Source organism: Octopus sinensis, linkage group LG21 (assembly GCF_006345805.1).
Source record: "Octopus sinensis linkage group LG21, ASM634580v1, whole genome shotgun sequence".
Lineage (NCBI taxonomy): Eukaryota > Metazoa > Mollusca > Cephalopoda > Octopoda > Octopodidae > Octopus > Octopus sinensis.
In genome coordinates, this window is record NC_043017.1 from 18,748,735 (window position 1) to 18,769,632 (window position 20,898).

The 20,898-nt window shown below is 36.7% G+C and overlaps 2 protein-coding genes across 3 annotated transcripts in view; one reads left to right on the forward strand and one right to left on the reverse strand.

Annotated features, from left to right (window-relative positions):
• Nucleotides 1-15,367, forward strand: part of LOC115222990 (zinc finger protein 91-like) — a 37,837-nt gene extending 22,470 nt beyond the window's left edge. For both annotated transcript variants that reach the window (XM_029793413.2, XM_036511787.1), the window contains 2 exons: nucleotides 418-1,506; nucleotides 14,256-15,367. In XM_029793413.2, coding sequence (XP_029649273.2) covers nucleotides 418-1,506; nucleotides 14,256-15,035 — 1,869 coding nt within the window. In that variant the 3' untranslated portion in view covers nucleotides 15,036-15,367. The remainder of the gene's footprint in view (nucleotides 1-417; nucleotides 1,507-14,255) is intronic.
• A 4,457-nt stretch (nucleotides 15,368-19,824) lies between these two features.
• LOC115222790 (zinc finger protein 271-like) overlaps nucleotides 19,825-20,898 on the reverse strand; it is a 54,689-nt gene continuing 53,615 nt past the window's right edge. The window contains exon 7 of the mRNA XM_036511769.1: nucleotides 19,825-20,448. Coding sequence (XP_036367662.1) covers nucleotides 19,825-20,448 — 624 coding nt within the window. The remainder of the gene's footprint in view (nucleotides 20,449-20,898) is intronic.

Consider the following 20,898-nt stretch of genomic DNA (forward strand, 5'->3'; position numbering starts at 1 on the left):
AGAGAGAAAGCAAAACGATTATATCACTGTGATATCTGTAGAAAGATATTCTTTAAAAACTCTCACTTAACTGTTCACAAGCGTATTCATACAGGAGAGAAACCATATCACTGTGATATCTGTGGTAAATTTTTCTCTCAACTTGCTAGCTTAACTTATCATAAACGCATGCATACAGGTGAAAAACCATATCGATGTGATATCTGTGATAAATCCTTCTCTCGGACTAGTGACCTATCTAGTCACAAACGTGTTCATACAGGAGAGAAGCCATATCAGTGTGATATCTGTGGTAAATCCTTCTCTGTACTTAGTTCTCTAAATAGTCACAAAGGTGTTCATACAGGAGAGAAATCTTACAATTGTGATATCTGTGGTAAATCATTCACACATTGCGGTAGCCTTATTACACATAAACGTATTCATACAGGAGAGAAACCATATCATTGTGATATCTGTGGTAAATCATTCTCCAACACTAGTTCTGTAACTAGTCACAAACGTATTCATACAGGAGAGAAATCATATGATTGTGATATCTGTGGTAAATCATTCTCACATTCCTCTACCTTAACTACACACAGACGTCTTCATACTGGAGAGAGGCCATATCGTTGTGATATCTGTGGGAAAACATTCGTCCATGGTTCAGAAGTAAATGTTCACAAGCGTGTTCATACAGGAGAAAAACCATATCCTTGTGATATCTGTGGTAGATCATTCTCCGTACTTAGTGCTGTTAATACACATAAACGCATTCACACAGGGGAGAAAGCATCTCAATGTGATATCTGTGGTAAATCATTCTCATGTAAAGGTTATTTATCTTCACACAAGCGTATCCATACGGGAGAGAAACCATATTGTTGTGATTTCTGTGGTAAATCATTCACTACAAGTTGTAATTTAATTAAACACAAACGTATGCATACAGGAGAGAAGCCATATCATTGTAACATCTGTGGTAAATCATTTCCTGGTGCTGATAACTTAATTCAACATAAGCGTGTTCATACAGGGGAGAAGCCACATCAGTGTGATGTCTGCAATAAATCTTTCACAGGAATTGGTCATTTAATTAAGCACAAGCGTATTCATACAGGCGAGAAGCCTTATTCCTGTGATATTTGTGGAAAATCATTCCCTCAGAAGGGTACTTTAACCAGACACAAACGCGTTCATACAGGAGAGAAACCACATAGCTGTAGTATCTGTGGTCGGTCATTTGCACATCGCAGTACTCTGACTACTCACAAATTTACTCATACTGGAGAAAAGCCATATCACTGTGACATTTGTGGTAAATCATTCTTGTCAAATAGTAGTGTCACTATTCACAAACGTATTCATACAGGAGAAAAGCCATATCGCTGCGATATCTGTGGTAAATCATTCTGTTCAAGTGGTGAGTTGACTACTCACAAACGTATTCATACAGGGGAAAAGCCACACCGCTGTGATATCTGTGGTAAAGCATTCACTCAAAAATGTAACTTAACTAAGCACATGCATGTTCATATAGAACAATAATTGTACCCAGAACGTAAAGATAGATGAAATGCTGCAAAGTATTTTGCCTAGTGTGCTAAAGATTCTGCCAGCTCGCCACCAATGATATTTTCTCATGTGAGACCAATATTCATAAAATGACTTGTTTTATTAATTGAGAAAATGGTGAGGTTAATTTAATGACAAAAATTAAATTGTCTACATAATTGCCCTGTATTTCGCACAACACTCAAAATTCAGTTTAACTAAAAATATCTGATATAAATATATGTAAGTCTCACAGATAAGAAGATATCACAGTCTGATAACATCCTCTTAACAATATATTTTTTGTATAGACACATCTATATCCACTATGATATAGTAATGCAGCACAGTGAGATTTTTAAATAAAACTGTACTTTTAGAACATGCATATAAATTGAATTTAACAAATTTATAGAAGGAAGAAAACTGATTTCTTTGACATAATTGAGAAATCTATTCTCATAAATCATGTTCTAAAATCACTGTACAGCCATATTAGAAAAAAAAAGCCGCAAGAAAATATTTAATCATACCATACATGTGTATGATATATATATATACACACACATATATATCTATATATATGCATGTGAGAAGGCATGTAGCCAAGTGGTTAGTGTAGTTTGTGTTCTGGTGCAAAGCACTTATTCTATGTTACCAGTCCACTCGGTAAAAGTAAGAGTAACTGTGTGATAGACAAATGTTCTGTTCAGAAGGAATGTTATCCTGTGTGCCTAGCCAGCCTGATGGCATCGTTCAAAAGTTACAACCTGAGGGAGCACATAATGACCATCTGAATCCAGTAGTTTGGTCAATACAATGATATACATACATCACTGGATAGAATGATTATTTTTTTGTTAATCTTACCTATTGTGGAACAATAAACTGCCATCATCATTCGTTTTCTATGCTGGCATGATCTGGATGGTTTTACTGCACCAAGTTCCATTCTTCTGGCATTGTTTCTACAGCTGGATGCCCTTCCGTATGTTTGCCATTTTACAGAGTATACTGGGTGCTTTTTATGTATTAGTCTCAATTGAAATGGTGGATGGGTCTTGTTGAGTACACCTATATATTGTGGATTTTGCATTGTTTCATCTGTCTATTGTATATTCTCATAGAAATTATTTTCCTCTTTGCACATTATTATGGACACTCATTTAAGGGAATAAATCCCTAAAACTATTAATAAAAGCCATGATGTTCAGAACTGTAAGGCTAAAATTCTTTCTATTATTTGACAAATCAGTGAATAAATTCTGTTCTAATATTCCATTAATGCTCTCTTGTGCATTGCATGAATAAAAGTGTTGTGTTATTTTTTTATAGCCTCATTATAACAAAGTTCCAGTGATAATGACTTTTTATAAAACAAAGTTGGAGACAATGTGAAACCAACTCTGATATTTTGCACACATCAGTAATTATTATTAGATATTTTGCCAACACTTGCAGGTGATGGTACTACCAGGTGCTAGCAAGTTTATGGGGTCATCAGGAGAGACTGCGCTTGCTTGATCAACTGGTTAATAGGTTTTGCTCAATATTCATCTAGCCATTGCACATTGTCTCTTTTTAACCAAATCCAATAGCTTGCCTTCTCCACTGTAGTCTGGATATCACTCTTGTGGTATTTGCTTTATGATGAGTTAGGCCTCGCAACAAAAAATTGCCTCACACCCATGTCCAACGAATCCTCTACATCCAACCTCGATTTGAAAATGCCTTGCTTTCCAGCCTGCATCTTTGCATTCCTCAAGAAGGTTTTCATAACGGTCAATTTTTCAAGCCCAAGCGATGTCCATGTTATTTTCATGAGGAACTGTTAACTTGACTAGATTTACCATTTTCCATTTTTAAGAAAATTCACTACTAGTAACATCTGAAGTTTTCTTTGAACATTCAGTTTACTTGGAAAGAGACTGCATTTAAGAAGAGTGGGAATTAATGCATGCAAGATTTTCTAATGCTACCATCACTTCTTCATAGTCACCCCGTGAACTTGTTAACCCACCATCATAATCACAAATTCTTTTGGGTAGGCAGCAGTGATGAAGTGGATGGTGTAGGTATACTGTTGTCAGATAAATGGATAAATAAAATAAGTCAGTTTGTGATGGGATTGTTAAGCCGAGAGTGTTCCTAGACAAATCAAGTTTAACTCTGCCTCAGCTCCACATTCTGGGCTGGCTGATAATTAGAAGGACCAATTCTATGAAGTCTTCTTGTAGAATACTTCAATGGCAAATAGCTGATATTTTTATCGTGTCTGGTACTTGCAATGGACATGTTGAGCAGTAAGCCAATGGATTTTATATTGTGCACAGAGGTTATGACTTCAGTTCCAGAAATGAGTCTGGAGCAAAGCCATTAGAGTTCTGTAATGCAAATGACTGAGTGATCTGCAACACTAACTCCAAGAAACCAGCCAACCACCTGATCACCTACTTATCTGAATGAACTCAAGAGAGATTGACCACATCCTCATCAGAAACGGGATAGGTTGATGCTTGAAAACGAAACGTCTTGTTAAGGTGAAGATGTAATATCCAACAGGTTAGTGACTTCAAATTTTCAGCTAGGTCACAGAGATGCAAACCAGTCTGGTAAAGGATGATATGGAAACTCAAAAGATTCAGCAAACAAATTTAGAGGCATTCTAAATTAATCTACTGATGAAAAGCAGGTGAAGATAGAAACGTATAACATACAAGACAATATAGGATAACCTGCTGAGAAATACAGACCAAACCTGTGACTGGTGCGAAGTTACAGCTAGACCAAGCGTGATGTGATGGTGGAACAGTGATGTGGACGAGAGCTAGAAAAGCAAAAAGCCTGACCCTGGAAGACTGAAGATATATACTAGGTTGATAGAAGAGAAGCTGGGAGGCAGAGAAAAGGGAGAAGGAGATTTGACAATGATCTACAGCACAAGAATCAGAAACAAGGTATTCCAGGTAGCAAAAGGGAAGATGTAGGTGAGATGTGTGGATAAATGATGTTATGCTTGCACCTAGTCTTCTGGAAAAAGAGGTGTAGAAGCGCTATCATGAAAGGCTATTGACCCTTTTGATACCAAACTGCCTCTCGCTTAATAGTACATATGCTTTGTTTTCAAAAGTCCTGAATTAAAATCTTCCACCAAACCTTAATCACAATTTATGTTCCTAACACTAGCTTAATGATAAACTAAATTATTTTACTAAATTTTGAGTTATATTTAAAATTAATTGAAAGAAACACTGAGCATCTCAACAGAAATATTGTAACAAATGGGTTGACTGCAGAGAATGAATTGGAAAAATTGGGTTTGCTAATTTGCTAATGTGGACCCAAAAAAGGGGCCAGATATCCAAGTTGACAGCAATGTTATAGATAAGGTAATTAAGGATATGAAAACAGGTAAATTCCCAAGTCCGACAGGACTTAACACTGGGATGCTTAAAATATCTAGTGGAGTAGGTTACAGCCTAGTCATCCACGTTAATCAAATTGTACAGGGAGGTGCATAGCTGATGACTGGTGTAGCAGCATTGTAGTCAACTGTAACTAGGGTAAAAGAGATGCCTTAAACCAGAGGTTCTCAACTAGGGTTCATATAATTTTGTTGTGAAAATTTTTATGTAATAAATTAGGTACACTTGTACAAATCACAAAATATTTTATCTATTTTCCAATATAATTCCTAGTATGATGCTCCCCCATTACTTCTGCTTGTGATCAGAGATGCATACATCGTCAGCCACTAAGGGACATGCTCAACTGATTAAGCTCAAGCAAATCTGTGGGATTAAGTAGAATATTTAGCCCATCTTTTATACCAAATCAAAATAATGTACATGATATCACTTCCAATCTGTTAAGATCAAAAGCCATGAAAGCCACTGCCTAGTACTGTATCAGGGCATTTATTATTATTATTGAGTGAGAAAGCAGTGCTGCCTTCAAAGTGACACTGGGGTAAAATATACAAAGCTGAGGATACACCAGGAACATGCATCACACCATATGTACATGACATGATCTCACATCAAGATAAAACAGCGCATGTCCTTGCATATGGGGCCCAGTTACAATTTTCTTCAGGTTGAGTAGCCCATCCCCATCAAAAGGTCCCTGAATAAGGGTTGTTTAAGGATGCTCAATGAAATACTCATGTTTCTAGAGGTGAATTATTCAAGCCCCAAAGAACTCCTTTGAACACATGGCTATGATGCTTCCCCCACTACTTCTGCTTGTGACCAGAGATGCACATACCATCAGCCACTAAGGGACATGCTCAACTGGTTGCAGTCAAGCAACTAACAAGTGAATCTGTGATATTGGGCAGAATATTTGCTATAGCCCATCTTTTATCAGTTAAGATCAGGAATCATGAAAGCCACTGCCTGGTACTGCGTCAGGGCATTATTATTATTAGTCAACAAGTTAACCAAATAACTAATCATTTGGTCAATCAATCAGCTAGGTTTTTGAGAGTCCTTGTAGTTGCCATCCATCACTTCAACATGTCCTTTTTTGACCCACTCAAGAAACAATAAAATCTGTTTTCACAAACTAAATATAAAAATGAACTTTTGTTTACTTTTCAAAATAAAGTCACTTTTTATAAAATGACAATAGAGTTGAGAAATAAAAACCATATTTTTATACTAACCCTTTTCTACTATATGTGCAAGGACTAAAATTTTGAGGGAGGGACTCGTCGTCGATTATATCGATCCTAGTGTTCAAGTGGTACTTATTCATCGATCACAGTAGGATGAAAGGTGAGTTCGAACTCAGAATGTAGTCAGAAAAAAATACCGCTTAGCATTTTGTCCGGCGTGCTAACTATTCTGTCAGCTCGTCGTCTTAATAAGGCTTTCTATTTTAAGCCCAAGACCAGAAATTTGAGGAAAGGGGCTAGTCAATTACATCGACCCAGTTCTTGGCTGGTACTTTAATTTCCCGATCACTGAGGGATGAGAGTCAAGGTTGATCGCATAGGAATTTTAACTCTGAACGTAATGTCAGAAGAAATGCTGTGCCATTGCGATTTCTTCTTGATCACCAACTTCGCCGCTTTAATAATAATAATATCCTTTCTCCTAAAGGCACAAGGCCTGAAATTTGTTGGGAGTGAACTAGTCAATTACATCGACTCCAGTGTTTCACTGGTACTTATTTTATCAACCCCGAAAGGAGGAAAGGCAAAGTTGACCCAGGCAGAATCTTAATAATATCATCTCCAGCAGTAAGGTGGTTACCACTCCGAGGAAAAAAAATGCTTGGCGACATTTCATATTTACGTTCTGGGTTTAAATGCCACCAGCATTGACTTTGCCTTTTATCCTTTCAAGGTCGATAAAATAAGTACCAGTTGAGCCCTGGGGTTGATGTAATCAACGAACCCCTTTTCCCCGAACATGCTGGCCTAGTGCCAAATTTTGAGGCCAATGTAAGATTTAACACTTCCTTCTCTAAGCCTAGATTCGAAACAGTAGTCTGTCGGCACTTCGAACATTTCTCTCTGTCTCTGTCGTCTGCCAAAAATTTGGGTCGTAGATGGATCTATCTCGTCTGTCTGCTTGCCTCTCTTGTTTCGTCTGGTTTTATAATATTTGTGGCAGCTAGAAAAACAGACATACTGCAGCAGAGTTTGTACCTAAATAGGTCAGCGCTTGTCCAGTTGAACTTCGCCTGATGTGGTGAGGTCGCTGGTCAAAGGGAGATCATCAATCAAATTTTGACAGGACAGAGAAAACCTTTTTTCGCGGCTGTTGATCGTCGTGGTTTGGACGACCGAGAATTCTTGGATTCGGTTTTGAATCTAGGCTTAGAGCAGGAAGTGTTAATTCTTACACCAATATTAACTTCAATATTAATTAAAATTTTTTATTTTTATTTATTCGTTTCCATCATTTTTATACTTTCCCCATTGCTTTTTGTGGATCTTTAAATGGAAAAGATCCCTTTTTGTTTCATTTAAATTGACACGTGTTTTTCAGTTTTAAAATAAAGTATTTATTATAATTTCAGATTATGCGGTCTATCTGTACAGAGATACACACACATTCATAAACACCAATGCCAGGGAGGTACATTTTCCTAAGCACCTGCAGAAAAAGGTCACCGTGCTGCTTGGTGATTGCAGACTAGGATATATTTAAAAAGATAAAGAGTTAGTTGTTCTTACAGTTTATTGTTAAAACGAACTAAATCTGTTGTTTGATAAACATCTTTATTACTGGGTCAGATCTAATTTAAAACTAACATTAGGGGATCCAATTAAATAGAAATGGTTGTTGCTAATGAACTGTGGACAGAAATCGCTTCAACGGTCTTTAAGACGATATGAAAATCTAAATGAAGGTTTCTTGTGAAATATAGAAGTTGTGTTGAAGCTGTCATCGTCCTGTCTGACATCTTCGTCATTGGCTCTGTATTAATATGTAAGTATTATTGATAGAAACAACATCTACGTTGTATAGGTCGTGTCCTCTTTCTACTACATGTGTTTGTTTTGATGTGTTCAAATATAAAGGAGAGAGAGAGTGAAGTAAAGAAGAAATTCTGTCGGACATATCGAATACTAACCCACATGCTTATATACTACTAATACAGCCTACACCTATTATCTATATGCATGCGTGTGTGTGTGTTTGGTAGAACTCAATACATGAATATATTTGTATATAGACGTTTACACAAATATATCAGCATCCTTTCGATATAACTCGACAAAATCAAAACTTCTGGTATTTCCGCGGAAGCAATTGACAGTTCGATTCTGTTTTCTGCTTGGAAATTTGCAGAATTTACATACACACATGAAACAGGTAAGAACAAATATGCAAGTCTTTTTTTCCTTCCAGTTTAAAATGAGACATTGCTGGCATAATTTCGTTATATCTATACTCCACAACCCATTGAAATACCCAAAGTGAAATGTTTTGATTTTGTCGAGTTATATTGAAAGAATGCCAATATATCTGTTGTTCAATTGTGTTTTTAATGTTTCAATATTTTCAATCACTGGTTTTAGATTCTGTGATGGAGTGGAGAATTAATATTGATCTTTGACTAGCAACATCAAAATCACTTAAAATTAGCGATGTTGGACAAAAGTTCGTCAAGTTTATAAGTCTAGAAATAAACATAAATTGTGATTATACAATGCATTGAAGTGACCTTAAGAAATACTTTCTCTTTGAGTTGATCTTCACATAAGAGGGAATAACGATAATTGAAATGGTGAGTGGAAAGAAAAAACAGTGAAAGTATTAAGACAACAATAGGTAATGTCAGTTAAAGCAAGTTTCTCAACTCACATATGTGACAGCCAATTGCACGGGATTGACAACATCGTTACTTCAGTAATAATCCCCTGACATATTCAAGTCACACCGTATACATGTCTTTCTTCCGATTACTATTTTTACATCACACGTTATAGTTTATCTTACCTTTGAATCGCTTCATTTTATTACTGTGTAATAATGTGTATTATTTCAGTGATTAATATGTACCAGTAATGAAGCTATGTGTATGCTAAACATCATCAGTGGAAGCGTAGACTTCGGTCAATGCCTGTAAATACGAAAACTGTATGGGTATAACTAGAGATTGATGCCCCCGCATTCCGAATTTGTTAGAAACTTTTGCAGAAATACATTTTCGAAAGTGGAGATTACAATTATCGTTTGCTTGGACTGTGGCCGTGATGAATCCTGGTACTTATTTTAAAGCCTACTGCTTATTCAAATGGTCCGCGAGATTACGGAGACATAAACCAACAAACACCGGTTGTCAAGCAGTGTGGGGACAAAACACAAAGACACACACGCGCGCGCGCGCGGCGGGCGTCTTTAGTTAACGTCTACTAAATTTATTGGTCTGCCCAGGACTATAGAAGACAGTTGGTCAAGGTGCCTCACACAGTCTGGTTGAACCGAAGACCACATAGTTGCAAAGCAACCTTCTTAATCACATTGCTACGCTCATAAAATCTAGAAAACCAATTGGGTGAGGGTGGGGGTTGATTAGGACCATCTACCTTCTTTCTCTCCTACTTTCTAAACATCAATTTCTGTAATGTGAGCAATTTGTCACGTTTTCTTTTTAGATATCCAAAACGTATTTCTTTAAAGTGTCATTTAAAGATATTCATTTTAAAGAGAGAGGGAGTTACGACGAAATAGAGTCAGAGTTGGACTAGAATATTCTGAAACACCTCTTTCTTTACTCTTTTACTCAGTCATGTGACTGTGGCCATGCTGGAGCACCGCCTTTAGTCGATCAAATCGACCCCAGGACTTATTCTTTGTAAGCCTAGTACTTATTTTATCGGTATCTTTTTGCCGAACCGCTAGGTTACGGGGACGTATACACACCAGCATCGGTTGTCAAGCGATGCTGGGGGGACAAACACAGACACTCAAACACGCACATACACATATATATATACATATATACGACGGGCTTCTTTCAGTTTCCATCTGCCAAATCCACTCACCTCCCGAATTTTTTTTTTTTGTTAATCTTATGAGGCGTGGGCATGGCTATGTGGTCAAGAGGCTCACTTTGTAACCACGTGGTTTCAGGTTTGATTCCACTACTTGGAATCTTAGGCAAGTGTCTTGTAATACAGCTCTAGGGTGACCAATAGAACTCAAAATATGAGTATATATTTTTATTAATATTTAGCAGAAGCAATAGAGTAACCCAAGGTCCAAGAGTTTCATGCTTGGCACATATATATAGTTGTGTCTGTTTGTTCCCCACTTGACAATGGTGTCGGTGTATTTACATCTCCATAACTTAGTGGTTTTACAAAGGAGATGGATAGAATAAGTACCGTGCTTAACAGAAGATAAGTATTGGGATGAATTAATTTGACTAAAAGATTCTCTAGCATGGCCGCAGTGTAATGGTTGAAACAAAAGATAGAAAAAGAAGATAAAAAATATCAACATTGGTGAGATAACTTAGCATGGTGATATTTTTCAGGCTGGTATGCGTTAGACGGATTGACCGGAACCAGTAAGTCTGAGAACTGTGCCGGGTTCCAGTTTCAGTTTACTTGGTTTCTATGGCTTGATGCCAACTACTTCACAAAAGTATACTGGGTGCTTTTATGTGTCATCATCATCATTGTTTAACATCTGCTTTCCATGCTGGCATGGGTTGGACAGTTTGACACGGCGCTGGATATCAGGGAGCTGTCCAGATTCCAGCTGTCTGTTCTAGCATGGTTTCTACAGCCGGATGCCCTTCCTAATGCCAACCACTTTACAGAGTGTGCTGGGTGGTTTTTATGTGCCCCAAGCACAGGTGCTTGATTGTATGGTAAGAAGTTTGCTTCTCAACCACATGGTTCTGAGTTCAGTCCCACTGCATGACACCTTGGGCAAGTGTCTTCTACTTACGAAGGACGTTCAATAAGTAATGCCCCTGACCCACTTGCAGTTGTTTGATCTAGCTGAAATTTTGCATGTGCAATTATTTATATCTCTATAGATTAAGTGGCAAATTACAGCTCTGAACTAATTGTGGTTTCTGATTTACAGGTGTTTGAACTGAGTCAAGTGTGAAATGGAGCCTATTGAGTGTCGAGCAGTGATCCGATTTTTGTATTTGAAAGGACGCACACCAACGGAGACTTTTGATGAAATGAAAGTAACTTATGGTGATGATGCCCCATCATATGACCTTGTAAAACGCTGGCATCGTGAATTCAAACATGGTCGGAACTCTGTGAAAACAGCTCCCAGATCTGGTCGCCCTCCTTCTGCCATTGATGAGGCATCTGTCCGTCAGGTTGAGGCTACCATTTTAGAAGATCGACACATAAGTATACGCCAAATAGACCATGAGGTCAAGATTAGTACTGGGTCTGTGGAAACTATCATTCATGACCATTTGCATATGCAAAAGGAGCCTGACGGATGGACTAAACTGGATACTGCTAGCAATTAAACCCAAAACCCCAGTATTTCTATTAAATTGTTGGATTATAAATGACAAGCATTAATTAATAAATATTAATTACTAACATTGGCTCAAGGCCACACATTTTGGGGAAGTTCTGGATGGATTCAATCTACAACAAACAAAGTAGTACGAAAGATAAAGACCAATGTAGTGGGATTTGAACTGAGAACATAAATGGATGTAACTTAATACCAAACATGCTACCCACCACCCATAAATGGTTGAGAGCAGTGTTAATGTAGCTTCTTTGGTAACAAAACAAGACTTTCGTCTTGTTGATGGAAATATACCAGTAATACTTTCCAGTTGACAGGAACACAATTTATAATTAATGGACATAAGGACAACAACTTCACTATGAATTTACTTGTAGATGTAATCTTCTCTGTAAATTCTTACTATTCAATACAAGACATCTGGATGAATGACTCTACCATATTGTTATGTTAGATATGAAGACAGTCTCAGTGATAGACCAGTTAGTGTTATAAGGTCTCTCTTCCATATTCCTCTAATGTCATCAATCTCTGCCACTCAGTAACTCCTCTTGGAGACATCCACCCTGATGTAGATATATGTACAGTCGTGTTGCTTTCATATAATTATATATTGTTGTGTAACACATTTCATTTAAAGGGGGGACTATTTCATTGCTTTCTGGTGTAGTAGTGTTTTATTGACAGCCTGTATAGAATAAGGAAACAAGAACTGATATAATGATAGTTTCCCTGTTTACAGAGTGAGACGTCATGATAAGACTATTTATTAAGGGACACATTTGGTTGTTGAGGAAAGTTTCTTTTTTTTTTCTTTTTGATATTATTTGAATACAGTCAAAAGTTTAACCATTTACTTATCATATTTCTGTTGCAAAACACTGCTTGTCTTTAAATCAATTTTGAAAATGATGAAAAATTTACTAAAAATAACTTTATCATTACTAAGTTAGTGTCTGGAACATAAATTAACTTGAAATTTTGATGTAAAGTTTTAATTTAGATCACTTTAACCTTTATCTTACCATATTTTTGTTAGAATGCACTACTGTTCTTTCAATTAATTTTGAAAATAACGAGGAAGTTATTAAAATAAGATGATTGTGAATAAATTGGGGACTGCTCTTCTTTCAACCATGTTGCATTAAAAACTTGCCTATGTTTCTATTTTATTTAGTATGTGTCACATCTTCCCCTTTAGTCCTTCCTGTTTACTTTCGAACAGTATCATTCCTGAGTCCATTAACATTAAAACCTTAGCCTCATCATCTGAATGAAATGGTGGTAATTCTGACAAGTTCATGCAGTTTGCAGCAGCCTACAAAAGATCACAAAATAATTTTATTATTAATATCAATGCTGCATTTAAAATCATTCTGTGGTATATTTCATCGTTTATTTCACATGTGGTGCCTTGGTTTGTTAAAGTTCCATCATTAATCTTCTTGTTTTTGATGTAATTCTGTATAAATATTGTTGTGTTGTTGTTGACTAAGGTTTTCTTTCGAATTTTATTTTATGTACTGAATATGAGGAATTATGATGGTTTTGTGTTTTGAATTCAAAAAGTGACATAATTAAATGTCTTGTAGAAAAGTTTGAGACTTGAAGGCAATAACTTTGCGATTTTTGTTACTGGTGACAGGCAAAGCGTTAAGGTTAAAAGCAAACCAAAAATTAACCCAATACTACAGCACTGGCCTATAAAAAGATATATGGAAGGCAGCAATATTTATCTACTTCATATGATACACCATAGAAGCTAATTTTTGTGATGGATAAGAAACAGACACTTTCAGATAATAACTGGCTGATGACATTCACCAGCAGATGTAACAATAACTTGGATGTCTGCAATTAAGTGGCTCCCACTGTGTATACAACTTTTAGTCATGAAAAGGGCTGAAAGTGTTAAATGAGCTCCATTGTTCATGTAAATGTTTATATATACAGTTTATTAATATAGAAGAAATGCACTAGAATGTCCACTTTTTAAGTATGTTTTATATTGTTTCTCTTTTATTTCAGGATATCATATCACATTGGCATAAAAGAATATTTTACTTTTGTGTCATCTTTTAAAGAAGATAGAGAGCAGATATAACCCTCATTGCATAAATCTATGGTAGAATTACTGTGAAGCATTTGCCGTGAACTGAGATTAGTTTTCAAAGCTTCCCTACTTCACTTTGGATTACAAAAGAGTTTGCAACATCTTCAAAATTGACAAATGTTGTAGCAAATGTATGTATTGCGGAAGAAATAATTATTAACAATAAACTAAAAACTAAAAGAAGGGAAACCTTTGTGTATTGTGGTGAGAGACAAAAAATTATGGAAAATGAGTTCAGTGAAAACAATATTGAATGTGAAACAGAGTCGAAGAGGATTGATTTTCCTAATGATAAAAAGAAAAAGAAAGATAAAATACATCAGTGTGATATCTGTAAAAAGTCATTCTCTGGAAAAAGTAGCCTAACTGCCCATAAACGCATTCATACAGGAGAAAAGCCATACCATTGTGATGTCTGTGGTAAATCATTCTCTGTGAATAGTGCCTTAACTTCTCACAAACGTATCCATACAGATGAGAAGCCATATCATTGTGATATCTGTGGGAAATCATTCTCTCAAATAAGTAACTTAACTACTCACAAACGTGTTCACACAGGAGAGAAGCCATATCAGTGTGAGATATGTGGTAAATCATTCTCTGTAAGTAGTGCTGTAAATTCTCACAAACGTGTTCATACAGGAGAGAAACCAAATCACTGTGATATCTGTGGTAAATCATTTTCTGTAAGTAGCCACTTGACTATACACAAACACATTCATACAGGGGAGAAGCCATACCAATGTGATTTATGTGGTAAATCATTCTCTGTAAGTAGTGCTGTAAACAAACACAAACGTATTCACACAAGGGAAAAGCCATATCACTGTAATATCTGTGGTAAATCATTCATTCAGTTGAGTCACTTAACAACACACAAACTTATTCATACAGGAGAGAAGCCATATCATTGTGATATTTGTGGCAAATCATTCTCTGGAAGTAGTGAATTAACTATGCATAAACGTATTCACACAGGACAGAAGCCATATCACTGTAGTATCTGTGGTAAATCATTCTCTCAAAATAGTCATTTAACTAAACACATACGTGTTCATACTGGAGAGAAACTATATCACTGTGATATTTGCAGTAAATCATTCTCTCAAAAAGGCAATCTGATTATTCACAAGCACGTCCATGAAGGTGAAAAACCATATCACTGTGATATCTGCGGCAAATCATTCTCTGGAAGCAGTTACTTAACTTCTCATAAACGCATCCATACAGGTGAGAAACCTTACCATTGTAATATCTGTGGGAAATCATTTTCTCATAGTGGTAACATAACCATTCACAAACGTATTCATACAGGAGAAAAGCCATATCACTGTAATATCTGTGGTAAATCATTTTCTCAAAGAAGTAATTTGGCTACACATGTAGGTATTCATATACAACAATGACTATTAATGTTGAAGTCACTGTTATATTACAGTGCAACCTCTGTATTAAGTTTTGTTGATCAAATTAGTTTTGCCTTCCTCTTAATATTGTGTACGTGTGTAAATGCATATACACTTACTGCTTCATTTACTCTTTATTCTCTCTCCCAACTATTTATATGACACTTGATTACGATGCATAAATGTTTCATCCAAATGTAAATTTTGTATTTTATTCTGACCGAAGAATTTCCAATAGGAAATTGCTTCCACATGTGCACTTTTGCGATTCCTATTAGGAAATGAAACTTGTATAATGGTGAATAAATAATACCAAAGAATTTTTCAAACTTCTTCTTTTTGATATGTAATTACTCTGCAATGTAATTACTTGCTGAATTTTCCAACTCTAATATGTACTTCACATAAATATAACAACTACTCGCTGGATTGCAATGCTGAAATAGGCAGATCTGCTTCAAGAGGACACAGCTGGGATTTTAACCATCTACATAATGTACTTTGAGGATATATCCCGATGCATCTCCATCACCAACTCTCTCTCTGTCTTTCTCTTTCTTTTCCAACTGGTGTAGCAATGTATCTCTACAGCAAAATATCTATCCTTCAATACTACTCCCTCTCCCAGTCAAGGGGTCTTTGTCCTACGAGATATTTGTTGACCCTGCTGGTGCAGGTGCCTCGTAAAAAACACTCAGTACAATTTGTAAAGTGGAAGGCATCAGCCATAGTAACTATACCAAAGCAGACAATAGAGTTTTGTGCAGTTCTCTGGTTTGCCACTTCCTATCAGATACTATCACTCCAGCATCATGGAAAACAAACATTAAATAATGATGATGACATTTATATCTATCTATATGAGCAAAACGCCCCCTGTCCAATGGACGGTGCTGAGTTGTCAAACATTTAAACCAAATTTTCTCAAAACAACTTGTCCGACCGTCCCATAGTCTTTCCTTTTGAGAAACACTGATTTAACCTAAATTTGAGACACCAGCAAAAGAAGAAATAAAGATAGACTTTTTTTCTATTCCAAAGAAAAACGATTTTATTCACACAAATATGCAACCAAAGAGTTTAAAGTACCAGTAATGATAAGGCTGTTGACTGGGAGAACACAAACATGGTTTAAACACTTCTTTTCATTAAAAAATAATTAAGCATGCCTTTATTTCAATAAAATTTTTAGTTTTGTTAAACGAATTTAAGACAAAAAAAAACTTGAGAAACCAAAGTCTTTCCTTCCTTCATGCCAAGTTTGAAGAAAATATCTCTTTTGCACTTACTTTTTTGGTCTCTTAAATATACTGCATTTTGTGGCATTATTTCAAACCAGCCGGCTTTTTTGCGCAAACTGCACATGCATTTTTCTCGCGTACACGTAGTATCAATCGCAACAGTTGATGTACTTGTGAGTACAAATGCATGTTCCCACAGCTTTATTGATTGCATTCTCACCTGGAATCGATTTTTGTAATTTTTTCAAGACTTATACATGCCCTGATACCGTCGGTATCTACATATCAAATTTGAGCGCAATCAGAAGGAGGATGCCCAAGATCCTAGAGCACACACACACAGACAGACAGAACGGATTTTATATAATAGATATGGTAATGACCATGAGATTGCACCTAGAAAGTTCCCCTCTGAGGCACAAGTCCAGGCAATATAATTTTCTCTGATGTTGTGGAGACAGAAATGTTTACATTTCACTTGAACTACTTTTGAAACATTGAAACAGTTACCAAAATCTTTTGGAATATATTGAGATCACTGACATGGAACTTCTCCATGAAAACGTTTAACAACATGGGCACAGGTATGGCTGTGTTGTTGAGAAGCCTGCATTGCAACCACATGGCTTTAGGTTCAGTCTCACTGTGCAACAACTTGAGCAGGAGTCTTCTACTATAACCTTAGGCTAACTAATGCCTTCTGAGTGAATTCTGCCAGATAGAAACTGTACGGAACCCAATTGTGTGTGTGTATGACTAATAGGCATGTGGCTGAGTGGTTATGATGTTGCACTCGTGATTGCTAAACCGTGGGTTCAATTCTTGCACTGAGCAACACGTGTTCTTGTGCAAAACACATCAATTTCACGTTGCTCCAGTCCACTCAGCTGTACATGGGTCCCCCTGTGACTGACTAGCCTTCTGATTAGGGGCAATGTTGGCCTGTTCGCCTAGTCAGTGGTGTGGCATCACGACCAGCGATGTGTATCAACATGATAGCCTGGTCGATCTCATGATTAAGGTCAAGAAAATTACTGTAATATAGCATAAAGTGGTGTTTAAACATAAACGAACTTAAGCTTGGTTAAAATATGTTTGTGACATATCTCAACTGCTAAAGGCAAATCCACTGCAGTTACCATGGAGAAAAAAATTCTCTTTTATGGTAGGTGTAAAATGCCAGATATGGTGTTTTTATACCTTTTTACCATAACAGAAAATTTTTTTCTCCACAGTAACTGCAGTGGATCTGCCTTTAGCACTAGCATAGCTAGAGTGTGTGCCACTTGGGGTGGACCTACCATCTGCCACTCCTGGACTCCACAAGAAAACACATATTGCCTACAGCTGCCTGGGGTAGACAGCTCCTACCGTGTCCCACTAGCTACACTAGTGGCCTTTAGCAAGTGTAATAGGTCACAAACATATTTTAACTAACCTAAAGTTTGCAGACACACACACACACATCATCATCATCATCATCGTTTAACGTCCGTTCTCCATGCTAGCATGGGTTGGACGGTTCGACCGGGGATCTGGGAAGCCAGAAGGCTGCACCAGGCTCCGGTCTTATCTGGCAATGTTTCTACAGCTGGATGCCCTTCCTAACGCCAACCACTCCGTGAGTGTAGTGGGTGCTTTTTACGTGCCACCTGCACTGGTGCCAAGCGAGGCTGGCATCGGCCACGGTCGGATTGGTGCATTTTACGTGCCACCTGCATGGAAGCCAGTCGAGGCGGCGCTGGCATCGGCCATGATTCGGATAGTGCTTTTTACGTATCTCCAGTCCAGGGGTCCTGGCATCTGCCGGGTGCCAGTCATAGGATTGGTTCAATTTCGATTCCGATTTCACTTGCCCCAACAGGTCTTCGCAAAAGTATTTAGCTAAGAACAAGCCATTGTACTTGTCATTTGTTGATCTAGAGAGAGCTTTCAAATGTACCTCACTGTGATACAGTGGCCTTTGTGGAAGTTAGAGATAGATGAATGGCTTGTGAAAGCAGTACAGGCCTTGTACAGAGATGCTGTTAGTAAGGTAAGAGTTAGCAATGGGTACAGTGATGAAGTCAGTGTACAGGTGTTTACCAAGGCTCGGTCCTCAGGCCCCTCCTATTCATCATTTACCAGAAGGGTGAAAGGTTATTCAATTTCTTGCTTACTTGGGTCTTGGTCTTTATTTCCACATCAGGAATTTCTTTTCTAATTCTGTAACAGATTCTTCCAGGAGGGCAAGATCACCAGCAGATAGTAGTTCCCATGGGCTTCCAGTTTTAAATTCCTCTGATATGGCCTGGAGGATGATGATGGTGAATAGGAGGGGGCTGATATCTGAGCCTTGGTGAGTACCTACTTGTACAATGAATTCATCATTGTACTCATAGCCAACCTTTACCTTACCAACAGCACCCCTGTACATAGCAATTATATCAAGTTTAAGGTTACATTAATACTTGCAAATTAACATTCAGTTTAGCCATCAAGTCATGAAGGAATCATACAAGAAATAAAAGAAATGATAAAACAGTAGAAATCAAAACCAACATCAGAATTGGTCTCTCGGTAGGATACATCCATAATAACATTTAAACCAGAATATATGCAAGATACATGAAACAATGTATAGAAGATGCAGAATACATACAAGATATCATATGTACATAATGATATAAATGAAATATTTTCTTTTATGGTTTCTGTATTTATTTCTTACCTAATAACTGTACAGGGATGTTATAACAGGGCTTGTGAGAATAGATTCCTCAGTTATTTACCCACAATGCCAAATAAAATCAATTGTATCTTTTTTCCTATCAGAAGGAATATTTTGAAAGAATAATTTTCTTATACACATCACAGCTGTAAGTTATCAGTGTGTTGATATACTTTTGGTTATATAAAATAGTGCCTGCAGATTGTTATCTCACTGTGGTATCTTCTTTCATCTGTCAGCATCACCATTTAATGTCTGGAGTAGGAGTCTTCTGGAGTACAGCAAGGTACCAGGCATCTCAATCCTTTTGTCATCTCACCTGAAAGGTTCAGTGACCTGAGGTCATTCTTCAGTACTTCATCCCATATCTTCCTGGGTCTCCCACTTTCACGTTTCAATACATTTATTATCATATAAGATATTTTTACATTCAATGAATTCTGACTGTTATGATATAGTACAACATACAGTTAACTTTTGTAGATCAAATTAATCTTTTCCCATTTCGTTAATTATACTCAAACATTTAAATAATACTATAGAGCATGAATATTCGTTATTTCATAATTAGATTTGCAAACAAGAAAAAAATGAATTTAATCAAAAAAAAAAAACCCAGTAAACTATGAAGTTTACCATTAAGGAGAATTATCATTGTTAAAATTTATAAATATCGATATTTTCCTATATAGAGGAGACTTGGTGTTGATAAAATTAGCAACTTACCCTATGGGAAAGTATTAACATTCATTATATGACTAATTATATGAAAAAAGAAAAGGGAAAAATTCATTTAATCAATAAAAACTAAATCAAATGAATTTAAATTTTGGTTCAGTTATTGGTCTTTATGTTTATTTATATGCGAAGTTAAATTGGTTTCTTGAGAGAATGAATTGCCACAGACATCACAGTGATATGGCTTCTCATCTGTATGGATACGTACGTGCTTAGTTAATTCGCTATTTTGAGAAAATGATTTATGACAGATATCACAAGAAAACAGTTGCTCTGCTGTATGAGTATGTTTGTGTCTAGTTACATTACCACTTTTAAAAAATGATTTACCACACACATCACAGTGATACGGCTTCTCTCCTGTATGAACGTGCTTGTGCATATTTAAGTCGCTATTTCTTGTAAATGATTTACCACAAATGTTACAGCAATATGGTTTCTCTCCTGTATGACTGTACCTGTGTGTAATTAAGTGAGTACTTACAGAGAATGATTTACCACAGATATCACAGAAATATGGTTTCTCTCCTGTATGAATGCGTTTGTGTGTTGTTAAGTTACTACTTGCACAGAATGATTTGCCACAGACATCACAGTGATATGGTTTTTCTCCTGTGTGGATACGTATGTGTTTAGTTAAGACACCACTCCCAGAGAATGATTTACCACAGATATCACAGTGGAATGGTTTATCTCCTGTATGAATACGTTTGTGTACAGTTAATTCGCTACTTCCATAGAATGATTTATCACAAATACCACACTGATATGGCTTCTCTCCTGTATGAATACGTTTGTGCTTTGTTAAGGGACTTATCTGAGAGAATGATTTACCACAGATATGACAGCGATATGGTTTCTCTCCTGTATGAATACGCTTGTGAGAAGTTAATATACCTGTCTCAGAGAACGATTTCCCACAAATATCACACTGATACGGCTTCTCTCCTGTGTGAATGCGTCTATGAGAAGTTAATTCACAATTCTGAGAAAATGATTTGCCGCAGATATCACAATGATATGGTTTTTCTCCTGTATGAATACGTGTGTGATTAGTTAAGTTACAATTCGTAGAGAATGATTTACCACAGATCTTACAACGATATGGTTTCTCCCCTGTATGTATGCGTTTGTGTAAAATTAAGGTATTCTTTTGAGCAAAGGATTCACCACA